Source organism: Patagioenas fasciata, chromosome 1 (genome assembly GCF_037038585.1).
Source record: "Patagioenas fasciata isolate bPatFas1 chromosome 1, bPatFas1.hap1, whole genome shotgun sequence".
NCBI lineage: Eukaryota > Metazoa > Chordata > Aves > Columbiformes > Columbidae > Patagioenas > Patagioenas fasciata.
Window position 1 is genome coordinate 34,596,262 of NC_092520.1, and position 16,498 is coordinate 34,612,759.

The following is a 16,498-nucleotide window of genomic DNA, read 5'->3' on the forward strand; positions in this document are numbered from 1 at the left end:
TATGCTCCCCACACCATTCTAGACAGAACCTTCCCCAGAAACAGCTTAGCACTAAAAAAAAAAACTACTCCCATACAATGATGGCACAAACAAGAACATCTTTTAAAGTAATATCTTAAATAACTCTGTTTCAAAACTCCCTTTGCTCACAGAGGCATCTTCACAGTCTCCCTGAAAAGGCTGACTTGATTACTTGTGATGGATGAGACAGACAGCTTGGAAAGGAACTTGCAGGGCCTTCTCTAGGTCTATAAAGACACCATATAAGAAGATCCTGGGTTCAGAACCAGCCAAACTCCACCCATATGGTAGATCTGGAACCTGAAGTCCCTGTCTCTACAAATGCAGACTCTTAGATGTGAACTTTCAGGCTTGAAACATTTCTGAGTGGTAGTAGAGGTTCACTTCTGATGATCTACTGCACCCAGCACAGCTCCATCACATGATTAATAGCATTTCAATCCAGGGCACTCTGACCGTATCTTTGTGGATGGAAATACTGATGGGAAGGAAGCTTCAAATAGAAAAGCTGCCAATAGACTAAAAAAAGTTCATAAATTCAATTAACCACATTAGAAAAAAACACAGGGCAGGGGGGAAAGGGAGGAAGGGCAGTTGCACTTAAGAAAAAAAATGTTTTGCTACAGCCTAAGTAAGACAAGAAGCATCTTCATCTACAGCCAAGAGGTGACTGGCACAAATTGAGATGTGCTCTTTATGGAGGCAGCAAAGAACAAAGCTTGCCAAACACACAAGCCAGCTGGCACACTTGTGCTGCACAAAGTGCTGAGTTCAGGCTCTTCCAGTGTATACAAACAGGAAGGTGTGTATGGACACCCACCTAAAGAAGTTCCATTTCCTATGGCTTACTATAAATCTAACAAGAATATCTAAGATCACAGAAGAAAAACAAACAAACACCCCCCCCCCTCCAACTCTTCAGCAAAGCTCACACTGGTTGATTTTTAAAGCAATGTTCCTCCATTATTTACAAAGTGTCCCATCTAGCTACTTTGATAAAGATATTGACACTCAGATATATCAGTGTAAAATGGCAAAGGTGTAGAATATGCAAATGCCTGAACATTTCCATTTTTACTCAAGGTAGCTATACATCAACTTATGTGCAAAGATGTGAAAAGTTTCTGCTCCACAACCTGTGATACAGCTGATACAGATTTACTTCACCCAATGAGGTATGAACCACAGAACAAGCCCCCGGAGACTATTCAAATAAGTTACTCCAACTGTGAAAGGTTATTCAGCCTCATATGGAAAACTGCCATCGCCTGCATTTTAGTATATGGCTAACATCTGCATGCAATAAAGATCACAATCAACTGAAAATTATTTTACCACCTTATGCCATGAAAGAAACAGGAAAACATGACAAGCAGCCTTCTACTTAACACAAGTCTCCTTAAATCTCTTACATATCTTTGACATATACTGATGCCAAGTTTGTTTCTTGAAGAAGCTCTACTATTTTGTATAACGCCCAAGGAAAGTGTACAAGCATAAGGAACTGGAAGAAATTTTATAGTACAAATAGCATTTGACAAACATTGCAATTGTTTTGTTTGTTTTTTTTTTTATTTTGACTGATACATACAGCATTCCTAGTCACCAGTTTTTGTCTCAAAAATCTGCACTGGAGGCATATTTTGTTCCATGCACAGATTTTACACTCCCAAGTTATTCTTTGAGGAAAGAACTGTAGAAGGGGGAAAGCTGCTGGGTGCACCAGCTTTGCAGAGAGCTGACAACTCTAGCAGAAGAGCAAACAAGTCACAACAGGAACATTCGCCATTAAAGAATTTACTGCTACTTTGAAAAGGTCTGGTACATGTATGTTTACACATTGGAAGTACACAGCTTCAGAAATGGGCAACAGTATGATTATAGAAGTACAAGATCAGTCACACATTAAACAAACCAAGTAGGATGACTATAAATACAAGAGCCAGCCAGGAATTTTAAGTGCTTCAAATGTAACACGTTGAATATTGAAGTGACTCCTTAGAAGCTATTTTAAAAACAATGCTCCTTGAATATCTTTATAAATAGTTAAGGCATTTATTTGGGATGGAAAAACACAGGATTCAGCCAGATTTGGAAATAAACTCTTAACTTTGAGATTGCTGGGAACTGTTAGAATTGCTCAAATCTTGTTCATACACCTTAGAATCTTTGCATTCAGAAAATAAAGTATGACTAGAACAATTGAAAAATTTTTTCAAAGTTCACTACATATCTAGTCATGTTATCAATGTAACAAAGTTTAACTTCGCTCAAAAACTGGAGGAAACTTCAATGACAATGTATTATATATTGGCTATAGACGCAAACCCACTGTGTATAGTAAAGCTACAGAACACTTCAAAAGTACCAACATCATTGTTCAGTGGTATGATAAAGAGTAACTACATTGACCACGATGTCCATATCAGATTTCTACAGAGGCATACTTTTTTGGAAGTGAAAGCTAACACAGATTAGCAGTTTACAAAAACGTCAATGAGAATTTACACAGTTTATAAAACTTTTCCACAGGAACACAGCTCAGTAGGACAGCAACACCAGTCAAAACAGGCTTAATGTCCCAGGATAATGCTTGACCACTGTGGGAGACTTTAAGTATACAACACAAAATCAAAACAAAAACCTAAGGACAGTAAAAAAAAAACCGTTAAAGGCTTGATTTAAGTTTCTTTTCTGATTTTATGCTTTCAAAGACTGATCTTTCACTGCATTTTCAAAATAAGCTAGAGAAATTTAACTTGCCAATCTACTACAGAAGTTTGCATACTATTTAGAAAAGCCTACTAATTTCCCATTACATGAAGAGAGACCTCTACAAAAAGCACATTGCTTGAATGCATTAGATATCTTTCATCTAGGAATTAGCCCAACAGGATAAATAGATGATAAACAGGATATTATTTTTCTCCAGACATACTGTTACAGACATGACAGAGCCTTATGAAACAACTTCTACAGTTAGTCATGAATTGGAAGGCTGCGCTAGGATAGCACATCATATGGAAGACTGAAGATCAGAAGTTCACTCTACCCCACCCCAAATTAATCTACGCTTAATAGTGAACTGCAAATATCTGATAAGTTAAAACAACCAACTTATTTTTTGTATTAGTGTAGTACAGAAGAAAAACAATACTAAAATTCAGAGATGACTGGCTAGCTCAGACTTACTCTTCTAACAGCAGTCACACATCCGAATTATACTAAAGGTACAAATAAAGGAGCCACTTTAAAGCAACAGAAACACAGATACCAATCAACACATTTTGTTATGCATTTTCTCCTGAAGCGTACTTCCCCCATTGAAGACACCAGAAAGTGAAAGAAATGGGAATGAAGTGGGATAGTATTCTCTGAAAGCACTGACACCCACAAAACAGTTTTGCTTTCATTTTCATACTGCCTTAAGACATCCAGAACCAGATTATCTAACATGCTGAGCACTCCACATCATCTGAGTTCAGTGAACGCTTTTGAACATAAACATCCCTGGAACTGTAACACTCCTGGCCTGTATGATCAACATCTGCAAAATTTGTCCTTGATATCTTACTGCCCATTCTCAATGTGTGAAGTATGGATAATACTTCCCCTCTTTATTGTACTGTGTCAAGGCTGTCAACTTGTGAGTCACCTAAGCCAAAAATGAGAAAATTGCTAAACAAAAAAATTTGCATTATACCACAGTACGTAAACATGCAGAAAAATAGTATTCTTTATTTTAGAGCACCTGACTTTCCAGTTTTACTATTACTTCTAATGACCAAATCATAAAACCATTGACACAATGGGATAAGTTAACAAGAGCACTACAAGTTTGTACTGAAAGTTTTAAGACACAAGAAGACAAATTCAGAGCAAACCAATGCTGGGAGACAACGGTGGTCATTACACAACTGACTCCATGAGCAACTGTTTTTTTTGAAAGCTTTTGGACAAGTTTGGGGATGACACAAAAGCAAGCAAATAACTTCATATGAACAGAGCATCAGTAGAAGCAACTACGAGTGGGGATGTTGAGAACATCTCTTGTGAGTCTTCCAATGGGTATTTGGAGTAGTTATTCCCAGTGCAGACTACTCAGACTGAAAAAGCTCTCTTGATAAAGCAGCTCGTAAATCAGGTGCTACACCTGTCAGCTCTTGGTTTACATGTTACCTCAGGGACCCAAATCGTCAGCCATTGACATATTTCGCACTTCTCATTCTCATTAAAGAGTGGAAGCATCCTACCTGGCAGTGACTACAGTGAAGTTTCTCATCCTTCTCATTCCTCCACTTACTTTAAAATTACTCCTCCTTAAGATACAGTTATATAGCAGAAATGCTGTATTTTGCTATGGATGTACCAGTTCTTAACCACATCCTGAGCAAGTCCACTTAACAGATTTCCCTCCTGGAATTTTAACTCCAATACACTGATTTCTAAAACTTGAACTGACAGAGTCATTATGAACAAAATGCTGTCCTGGGCTGATCTTACGGTTCTCTCTTCTTAAAAAGTAGAGAGATTTGTCATAGAACTAATGTTTTTCACATCCTTACGTAATCCACCAGCAGTCCAGAGAGGGCATCTAACTACACACACAGTTGAAACCTGCATTAAATTTGTTTAGCTTATCACATCAAGGAGGGAAAACTCCTCCTTTCCTGAAATGGTGAAAGAAAGATCTTCACTGGAGACAGCCTACCTTCCTGCGCAGACAGTCTTATACCTTTTTTGAGACTGTTGTTTCTGATGTTTCTTCCAGTCAGACACTTTCTCTCATCCAGTATTTCCTCACAGTCTCCATGTTTTTTGTTACTCAGAAAAATGGCACATGTGCACTAATGTCGAGCTTCAATGGAACCAACCAATGCACCTGCAACACAATCGACGCAAACCTTGATGTTGACTAATTGAAGATCTTCACTCCTTGGATTTTTATCTCATGGATATAGAGACCAGCACATATGGAGAACCAAAGGGTATTTCTGAATATTGCTCAATTACAGAGAGAACTTTCTTGGGGCAGGGACGGGTAGCATTTCAAGATGCCTCTCTTGTGAGGAACAACAACAAATAAGGCTGCTTACTGTTATTTCTAATATATTTGCACAGTAGCTTACACAAAATGTTAAAATTACTATATCCTATGCAATTGCTTATATTTCAGGTTATTAGCTTCCAACAGAAACATTCTGCCAATGAGCCACAGCTACATTTACCCTGTACAGTGATTGTCCATGAACAACAAAACTCATCATAATGTTGTGGCACTCCCAAACAAGTTTTCGCTTCTTGAATATGCCAAAAAGACTACAGCTTCTTCATGAAAGAATATGTATGGTGCCAACTATGTGAATTTTATTCAAAGATATCAACATAAGTGTAGTTTAAATAGCCAAGTATACTTGTAATGATCAAAAAATTATACTTGCCTGATAAAATTGAATAAGCCCCCATGCTATATAGTCCTTTCAAGCTGAAGGTTTAGCATTATAGAAAACTCAAGGAGAACAGCTACTTTGCTGATACCCATTTTTTAACAACAAAGTTCAGAAACTAAAACACTAAGCAAAGAAAAAACTATAAAACCACTTGAAGCATAAAAGCAGAAGATCTTGCTAGGTAGGGTACTAAGTCTCCTATACCAGAGAATAGTATAAAGACACTCACATCCAAGTATTTGAACTACACACAGACTATATTGTGTTGAGACATTTTCCTTGTAAACACTTCATGCTTCTTAGCATGTAAATAAAACATACACAGTCACACTTGAAACCCTTTCATTTGCAGCAGTACTTCAAATGGTTATTCCAAAAGGCTCCACAAATCACAAAAATGAAACTTCTCATACTATTTCAGAAGTATCAACTGTAAGTTTAAAATTCCACTCATATTAATATATTTTAAAGCCATGTTCTGTTCAGATAACATTTCAAACGTCCAGAGGAAAGCAGGATCTCTTGTAAAAACCACCATACAAACCCACAAGTTTCCTTATGTAGGATGAAACTGCTTTTTTTGTTACAGCCCCTCCTACTATCCTTCCATGTAGCTCACTTGCCTAGAATTAACTTAATTGAGTTAGTCAACTACAATTCTTACTATTTAGTCCATGGTTAGAAGTGACAAAAACAAAAAAACCCTCACTTTAAAACACAAGTTACCTCCACAGTATGCTTAAGAATTGGTGATGCAGAAGTTTAGTATTTTATAGCAAGACCAATCAAGTGATTAAGTCTCCAAAGATAGCATGAGAAATATGTATAGATAGTATGAGAAAAGTTTTAAATAATGTTAAGTAAAACAAACTGCTTTTTCCAAAAATAATTACAGTTCTTCAAAACACACTATCAACATTGGCCCCACTACACACAAGCACCTCTCTCATAGCACGTCAATTGTTGCTAAATCACACCAGTGGATTTTTCAAATGAGGACAGTTAGTGGTTTTTACCTTCGCATGTTCAATTCAGCCGCCTTTCAGAGATTGCCACTGCAGAAATGGTTTGTTGAGCTGCTGAACTTTTAGCTAAATAGCACAACATGTTCAGAAAACCAAAGATGAGTACAAATTTAAAGCCATATAGACTCAAACTGGTGTTCAAACACCGGCACTGTTTCTTCAGTAAAAGTGGCAACTGGGTGGAGTAGACAACTGGGAATGTGAACCCCTCTGTCCATGAGTCAGGGCCCTTAGATAAACCATTTTGTACTGCATCACACACACACTCATGAATCAGTTCTCCCAGCAGCATCATCTGCTGCAGTCCTACAAATTCTGTGTCTGTTATTCTCCCCTTCAACACACAGAGTAAACAAAGATCATTAACTCTCCTGGTGCAGAATTCATATAAATTAAAACTCCAAAATGAAGACAATGATCATGGGACTTGTGTTATCACCTCTCATACAGCAGGCTATTTTAGGGTAAAAGGCCATTTTGTCCTTGAACATATGCCACTGCAGAGTACAGGAAAGCAATAAGTACTTGAGACAGCGAATGTAAGTAACAGTCATTAAAAACTGAAGTACTAATCTCCAAAATACTGCACTTCATTTAAAGAGCAGCACATGGCATTTCTCAAGCATTGAAGACAGCAGCTCCTAGCAGTTGTGCATTAACATAGGAAGGTAAGAGCAGGAGCACAGCACACTGACCCCACCAGTGTCACACCAATAGTCCTTGCTGTAGAACATCAAACACCAGCAGATTTGCTGGAACAAACTCTCCATCAGTAGGTAACTACTCAAGGCGAACGTGAGCTATCCGACCTGAGAAATACTCTGGATGCAATAATGACATTACTAGAATTTTGTTAGTATCTCCCAACTTCAGTGAACATCTACATCACCAGCTTGGCCAAGTGACTACTGATTTCTAAGGAGTTGAAAGTATTCTTTACACAACTCATTTTCTCTCTACTCAAGACTACAAACAGATCCTCACTGGCAAAACACGAAATGCAGAACAATTACATCGTCTGTTAGAGCTTGCACTGCAGAACATCAGAGAAATAAAGAGGGATGCCCTATGCACCACTTTGAGATCTCCAAAAACAAGAACGCAGGATGTAGGACTGTACTGAAACAATTACTAGATCTCTTCATATCTATAGATAGCATCCACAGTCCAACCCCTTTTCACTCATGAATAAAACAACCTGGTCTTTTGGCAAGTACCCACCCTGATGCAGCAGTTACAGATGCTTCCCTTGACACATGGTGAAGCATGCGTGTACCTACTTCAACCAAACACCAAGGCAACTGTGCTTTGAAGATAATGCATTTCTAAAAGGCAAAGTCTGTGACAAGTGCCTGTTTTTCTCTTTATGAATGACCCAAGAAGGGAGAAGCAAGAAATCCTAGGAACTGATTAGGAAGGCTATGCTGGTAAACAGATCAAAAAAAATCACAACTAAAAATTCCAAACCACAGTATCCAGATTAAGGATCTCAGTGCTTCTGTATATATATCTGTCAGTATTGTGCCTTTCGGCACTGTTTGCTGTGGGATCTTAGTGTTGCCAGACTTGCATAAAATGCACTGGTCCCACTACTGAAGTACCAGTAGCAGACCAGCTTGTTGGCTAGCAAGTCAACAGCTACCAGTTGATCATATATGTGAAGGTGAAATCCAGTAAGAAGATACTACCACGGAATCATTAAGGTTGGAAGAGACCTCTACAGACTGCCTAGTCCAACTCCCCTTCACAGAACAGGGTCAGCTGAAACAGGTGACTCCTGACTACATCCAGTCACATTTTGACTGTCTCCAAGGATGAAAATTCCACTATCTCTCTGAGTAACTTTTTACCATGTTTGACAATCCCCATGACAAAAGTGTCTTCTTTTTTTCTCTCCCTCAAATCACAAAATCACAGAATGGTTTGGGTTTGAAAGGACCTTAAAGATCATCTAGTTCCAACCTCCCTGTCATGGGCAGGGAACCTTCCACTAGACCAGGTTGCTCAAAGCCCCATCCAACCTGGCCTTGAACACTTCCAGGGATGGGGCATCCACAACTTCTCTGGGCAGCCTGTTCCAGTGCCTCACCACCCTCCTGTTATTCTCCCTAGTTTTAAAAGAGAGCTATCCAATAACTATCCATTTAATAAATACTTTGGGAACAAGTATAAACAGTTCCCAACACACTGGAGGCACCTTCAGGTTCAGACATTTATACTTATAGATAACAATGATATAGGTGCCTGTGCTCCCTCTACAATCAAAGCATCCATCGGATCTCCCCAGCAGAGCCAAAAGAAGCTTTGACAGCTGTTGAAGTGACTCTACATAGGAAACCACATATGGTATAAGCTGCACAAATTCTGTCCACTGACCTAAATTCACATGCCCGAATCTGGAACTCAATGTCTGTTAAAATAGCTTATATGATTGTTAAAAACATATTCCAGACAATTTTAGAGACAAACAAACTGAAAGTTTTTGAAATCCAAACACACACCTGCCCAAAATAATTCACCCACCCCCAAAAAGTGGAACCAAGAAAATAGAGCTAAGAATAAATACTTTGGTTGCCTTGTTATTGGATGACAGTCATGTCGATTTTAAAATTTTTTCAAAAGTTATGTTTACTGTACTAGAATAATAATTTTTTATTTCAATCAAATACACCGAAAATTAACTGAAAGCAGGAATATATAGGAGCACAACATACTCTTTTTGATATACTATGCAAAGATAATTCTGTGTTTTTTCCTATTCCTAGAAATGTTAAAACAAAACAAAAAACTCCCTTCTGTCTCCAGGATCTACTGATCTCCATTGAGGTATCCAGTAAAATTTCAAGTAACAAAACAAAAGTTCAGACAAGTATCAGACACTTCTGTCTCTCTAAAACAAAGAACGTAACAAATATGTAATAATAGTACCAGAGAAGGATTTTGTCAAACAATTCTTAAAACAAAAATGGGTGTAGCTGAAAGGAATAAAGATATATGTAATGTGTGGCCAACTTGCAAATTAAAAGTTACTCCAGCATTATTCTTTGTGGATTTGATTCCTGATTTGGGAAGAAATGCATCTTTTAAACTCTTTAATTGCTTAAAGGATCTTGGATCAAGTCAGTGCTAACATACTAAAACACTGTTAGTTGATCACAGTTGATCATCATAAAACACAGCTGACCTTTAACTCCTTAAATAGTCCAAAAATAAGGATTTTTCACACCTTATTTTCTGATGTTACTTCCACGAGTACACGAAATCTGGTTTAGATCTTATCACAACAATGTCTGTATTGGAACACAAAGCAGAGCTTCCAACCTATAACACCTTGGTATTTGGAACTTTTCTAAGCCATCTAAGTACTGACGGGATTCCAAAGCCTTCCTGAATCGTCTTCACTTTGAACAAGGCAGATCCTAAAGCTTTGCAGCTCTGTGTATCTGAAGCTAGATTTCACCCCAAACTGTTAAGTAATGCTAGGAGACTAGAATCTGGTTTTAAAAATTGCTGGCATATTTTGATTTATTTGAAACATTTAGTATGAAATACCAACTTATAGCAATTAGATAACAACACCTTCCTGAACCAATCTGATAAATGTTTGCCTTCTATACAACCACTCTTATTTTTCTTTGCCCTCTCCAAACAGAGGGGAGACATGCACATTTTTCCTCTAAAATCAGCTACTCTTCACATTATCCTTTGGTGTAAAACATGTTTTTAACACCAGAAAGAAATACTGAGAAATATAATCACATTCACTGAGCAAGTAAAGCCATATTTTTCCCCACTATTTCTCTGTATTCTTGCAGGTATTAAAATAATTTACATATTCCTTTCCTACATGTAAAATATTGCAGCACTATTTTTTTAATCCAAGTACATAGAAATGGAAAACTTCCTTTAACATAAACATTGCTTATTCCACCTTTTCCCTAAAACCACAGTTTAGGAAAGATCCTGGACATACCTGAAGTTCCACAAAAAAAAAAAAGGAAGTTTCTAGGCTTAAATACCAACTCTTTCATAAAATTCTCCTATCTATGTCTCTTCAAAATGCAACTGCAGTTGACTACACCAAATTACACCTGTTTCCAGAAAAATAAATGGGGAACTGTTCATTCCCAACTTGTAGAGAATTTGGTAATTTGGTAGGTATTTTCTAGTAGGTTTAACATGATCCTGACTACAATTATTTCTATTTTCAGTCAAAATATACCAGTAATTGATGTGGAAAACCAGGATTAAGCACTGACTTAAACTAGATATCAAAATAAAACATTTTCCTGAAAGGTATAGCACATGTTAGTTCACCGTAATTTTCTGCCCTTCTAAGCCTTATGTTTTAGCAATTCTAAAGGTAACTGTCAGAGATTAAAAATAAAGTTTCTCTTGGTTTCAAAGATCCTTCTGTTACACTATAGTTATTGAAAACCCAACCAAGTCCAACGTGAAAGAGACCCTGTCTTGATAAAAGAACAAGAAAGAAGAGGAAAATGCTTTTTCCACAAGTTAAAAGCACAAGTTGTCCAAGCATATTTGGTAATTGAAGATCTTGATTTCAATTGCTTTTTAGGATTTAGCTAGCAGTTCTGAGTAGCACTGATTTGACTAAATGAAGATAACTAGCAGCAAGGCACCTTTCTGGATAAGTGTCTGCCTCAAAACACGGTAGTCCTAAATTTTTTGCCCATCACATCAAAACCAACTATGTGCTAAATACATTTTCACAAGCCAAATTAGTTTTTTTATATATATATACATACACACACACATTCTAACTGCTAGATTTCTGTACTTCAAATAGCAGAGGTAAAACTTTCACAGCACTGACAGTACCTCTCTCTACACAGTGTATCACTTTAAAAACGTCAATCCAGTTTCAAAAGTTAACACTGAAAAGCATGCATTAGCAATAGGCACTGTAGAACAGCCTGTACTAGACATGATACCAGAGTCTACTAATTCTGTCAACCACAGAGACACAGCACAGATTATCTTCTCTGAACAAAAGTGTATCAAAAATTTCATGTTAAGACAACTAGCAAAGAGACTCTTTGAAAGAAGAATAATTGTAGCCCAATTAAAGGAATATCCACTGCTAGCTGAAAAGCTGCATCGTGTATTTAGGACTTTTCCTGCTGCAAAAACCTTTTAACTAGTCAGGAATGGATTAGAACACCCACAGTTTTATAGCTTGTAGCAAAGATAGCAATGGCTAAATAGACTTTGTTTTTCTACACATTTTAGAAACACACTTTAGCTTGATTTTTTTTTTTACTGTACCTTACTGACAATCTTGAACGAAAGAACTACATTTGAAATAACAGTTCAATTGTGCAACAATTTTGCCAAAACTGTCAGAGCGCAGAAGTGCAAAAAAATCAAACAGTTTTAGCTAAAGACCGAAATGAGAAACAAGTCTTTGTGGTAAATACTAATGTATTCATGCAATTCAGAAAAGTACATACAACAGCCATCTCTGTGGTATTAAAATCTTTACTTCTGGTGACATCATAAACCATAAGTTGGAAGAATTCTGACACACTTGTACTCCAGGTGCACAAAAAAAGTTACTGGCTATCTTGGATTTCTAGGAACTTCAATGCATTTTGCACGAATCCAACTTCAAGCATTTTGACATCAACCGTCTGCAGATGCAAAGTTTTATACATATTAAGCATCACCAAGTAATCATTCACATATGACAAAGCAGCACATTAAGGAGTAAAACATACAGCAAGTTATTGGTAAGTTACAGGAAAATCTACATTAAAACAGTTAGATGGAAGACTTAATTAAAACCAAATAAATACTAAATTTTACCTTTTCTGGATTGTAATATAAAGATTTCAAAGTGGTAAACAAGGGTGGGCAGCCTTTACTGAAGTTAACCCTCAGGAACTTATCCATTAGTTCTCTAAATTTTTCACCTAGAAACAAAAGTGTATTTGGTTATACGTCAGTGATTGCAAGCTTTACATAAATGTAAGCACTACTTGCTGTGGAACACTGGATAATAGAGTGACTGGAAACTGCAATTAAGGGTTTTGATCTTTCCTGTTACTTAAGAACAAGATGCTTAAGCTGCTAGTGTTTAGGAGACTCCTCACAAAGACATGGTAACAGATTTTTACAGATTTGAGGACTATTACAAAGGGAAAGTATTAAGTGCTGGCTACAGAGGATGTAGCAAGCTCTGTTTAAACGAACATTGGAAAAAGCTATAATGGTAAGAATAACTAAGCACTGGAATGGATTACCTTGGAGATCTTGTAAAAGCTCCATCATTGGAAGTTTTTATGATTAAGTTAGACAAATGTGTGTTAGGAATAGCGCAGATATAAATTATCCTGCTTTGAGGAACAGGGATGGATGAAATGAACCCTCTACCTCTCTTCTAGTCCTATTTTTTAATGAGTTGGACATGACCTCCAATGATAATATGATTGTTTCTGGAATCAGAAACAGAAGACTAGGTTTCAGAAGGATAAGCACCATATCAGAACCACCTTCATCAAAATATACTATCAGAAAGCTGTGCATCTGATTTAATTATGTTTTCAGGTAAAAACTACAGTACTTGCTGTATGCTACCTCTCTGGGAAAGGCTGTTTCCATAAAAAAGTGGGACTTCAAAGAGAATATATCCAGTCAGGAAAATAACTGGCTCTCATGTTTTTATTCCTATGATGAAAAGTGGTGGTTTTCGGTTCTTTTCAGTTGTTTCAGGTGTGTGCATTTTTTTTAATTATTTTTTATTGGTTTTGTTTGCTTTCCATGGGGACGAAGTTGCTACACTTCACTGTCTATTCTGCAGGCTTTTCTAAGTCTTTAAACAAGGAAGTAGTACACATCACATAATGCTAACATACATACATTGAACTGTTTAAATAAACTTCAATTTATTAAAAACAAATTACAGATTTGGTAAGACTTCCATAGATAACAAGAAAAAGAAGATACTACTGCTTTGTGTAAAACATGTACTTCCACCAATTCTTAATTGTACTACACTTACTGTTATTAGCACTGTTACTGAGACCAATAAAAGTAATTCATGTTCTCATCTTGCTGTACTAAAACAAACTGTTGTATATAGAAACTCCTGCTACCTGTTAATGAGGATCCATAAGCACATGCTTTATTATAGGTAGATTAATTAAAACTTGTTTTCTCACTCCACAAGAAACTCCCCCATATGACAAAAAAAACCCAAGCAACTCAGCTTCTCAGTTTCTTCTGTGGAATTATTCTGATTTCTATTTTCTTAATGGAAGAATTATAAGTCAGAATTTAGGAAAGCAAGCTTGAAGCTTCCATTAGGTACATATTTATTTATAGAAAGCAGAACAGCTTTAAAACAAAGTCTGAAAAAAGGCAAAGCACACCACCAGGCACCCACCTATGTCAAAACTTAGTCTGATGGACAGAAAAGACCTGACCGCAGTAACAGGGAATCCATGGCAGCATCGACAAACCTAAAACTGGGTGGCCAGACTCCAACCCCCACCCTTGATCAGTCTAAAAATGAACTGCAACAGCCTTCCTCCATAAAGGTGGTTTCCAGATAGATCATAGAGCAGATCTGCATCAAATACAAGGTTAGTAAGATGAAATGCACGGCAAGGCCTGGGAAAGCCTGCCCTTTAATAAAAGCCTGAACTTGAGAGTATTTTAAGCCAACTCTGAATCAACCAGTGATGGTTGTAAGCAACTGGTCAGTGACTGTACTGCAACAGCAATCTCATTTAACGAAGAGTTCTGTCCTCCTGAAATCCGCAAATACATTTCTGCAAACAAGTTGGTTTCTACACCTTTACATCCTCACTATTAGTTTCTACCAACAGGAATTCCTATCTGCTGTACTTAGAAACACAAGAAATCATTTAGTGAAGAGATGAATTTATAGGGAATCAAAACCAGTCTTATACATCCATGACTGATACAGTCTTACTAAACTGACAGAAGCACAAACTTTAATTTCAGAAAATTCATATTTGAAACAGTACAGAAAGTAGCCTGAGAGTTTTTTCTCAACTGATTTAATGACGAATTTTGCTTTCAATTAGACTGTTGCTACAGCAGGAACAACTAATCCTCACTACCAAGCATATTTCTATTTAAATGAACGTTAGCTGTGAAACTACACTGTCAGATACAAAGTAAGCAAGTGCAAAACATACAGTGAAATGAACCCAACAGCAAAACACACTATTCATAAAGACATGGAAGAGCGTTTTGCAGGTTCCTTGTTTGCTATGTATTACCATAACAATTTTATTACAGGAGATAAACAATTACTTGTCACCTAGCTTTTCAAATCTAGCCAAACTGCCTTAATTTGCCCTTGTATCTTCAAAGAAACTGAAATATCTGGGATTAAGTAAGGCACAAGTGTTAACTTTGGTGCCAAATCTCTTAAGAAGCAGTTACAATTCTGTAATTTTACAGGCAAAAGGTGTGCACACATTCAGGCTCCTGAGCAACAATGGAAAACTGGACTAGCTATGCTCTGTAACATGTATGGGTACAATCAATGTAGTGCTCAGTACATGATCTAAACTAAAAGCTACCTCACAAAATTAAATGGTGTGTTGAGAATTTGCAGCTAAACTTAGGAACTTACTGACACTTAGATATCTAACTTATGTAGCTGTCTGTACGTCCAATAATAAACTTTTGAAAAGAAATACAAAGTACATACCAATTATATCTTTTCATGGGATTTACCACTTCATTTAGCCTACTTCTACGTATTTTGCAACATCATAGCTATCTGTTTTAAAAAGTGTATACCTATTTCCTCCAGAATAGAGCACATTCGTGCACTGTATTTCAAAACAACTCTTGAAAGGACAGATTCACTAAAGAACTTTGCTTTAAAATTAAAATAACTTCTGCTATATAACACTGCAGACCTGCTTTTTTGTTCCCATACTTATTAAATTACCAGCACAAAGTTAGTTTATATTGTAGATTTAAACTTCTAATGGTTCTACAACAAAGTGCTGGACACCCAATGAGATAGTAATAGATTTGGTGCTTTCTGTACAGTACAAAAACTGTAGCACAAAACCCATTAGGAAGTTCAGTCCTATGCTACCGTGATTGTTATATGCATCATTTACACCTGGTTTCAGCGTTCATAGTTAATAAGTTAGCTTTTTTATATATATATTTAACATAAAAGAGGGGTGTGTATATACAAACACTCCCCTGTACCTTGAATTGAAATGTATTTTATCCCTTCCTTTTAACTTATGATTAACTTGTATGACACAGAAAAATTATGTACAGTAATTCCAACAATCCATATACCATTTCATACTGTAGTTTTATCAATACAAACATGACATAGTTCATATCACCATATTAGAGCACAAACTTTTTTCTGTCAACTCCTAAAACATAATAAATAATTCTGTCTATTCCAAGAGAAATGCACACATCTGATCTGTGTAAATGTACAAATAAGTATCAAACACACATTCAACAGCCTCATGAAAACTTAAGGGAAAAAATATTACAGAACAGATATGCAAATTTTTACCTGAAACAAAGTTTAAAGGTAATCTTCTAGGTGAAACTGCTCTGGGATGTCTTTTACTAACTTCTTCATAAATCTGAAGCCTCTCTTCTAAAGTGCCTATTATCAGTAAATATAATAGATATAAGTAACAGATAAAAATCTATTCTTCCAATTTTTTTTAAATTTTTAGAATTAATTTAGCTGGCCTTCTTATACAGTTTGGATTTGGAACAATTTAAACATATCAAGTTTTTTTTTTTTCCATGTTTTTTCCAGTTAATCATAAACATTACTGTGTAAAACTGTGTAATGAAAACCCTGCATGTACAATATACAACTATCAGCATTAATTGCCATAAAGATTAACTGCAAACAAGACAATTAACTTGCACATTCAATCATACAGCACTAGAGTTTGGTTTCTTTCAGCTACATGCTCTGCAGACCCATTCACACAGTCATTTGGC

General features: G+C 36.5%; 1 protein-coding gene across 4 annotated transcripts in view; it reads right to left on the reverse strand.

The window, feature by feature from the left end:
• NAA16 (N-alpha-acetyltransferase 16, NatA auxiliary subunit) overlaps nucleotides 1–16,498 on the reverse strand; it is a 64,389-nt gene that overhangs the window by 17,407 nt on the left and 30,484 nt on the right. For 3 of the 4 annotated variants that reach the window (XM_071805864.1, XM_065847537.2, XM_071805865.1), the window contains exons 8-9: nucleotides 16,053–16,148; nucleotides 12,326–12,432 (exon numbers count right to left, since the gene is read on the reverse strand). In XM_071805864.1, coding sequence (XP_071661965.1) covers nucleotides 12,326–12,432; nucleotides 16,053–16,148 — 203 coding nt within the window. Of the gene's footprint in view, nucleotides 1–4,732; nucleotides 4,904–12,325; nucleotides 12,433–16,052; nucleotides 16,149–16,498 lie in introns of all 4 variants that reach the window. The other variant, XR_011738158.1, reaches the window with a different exon arrangement.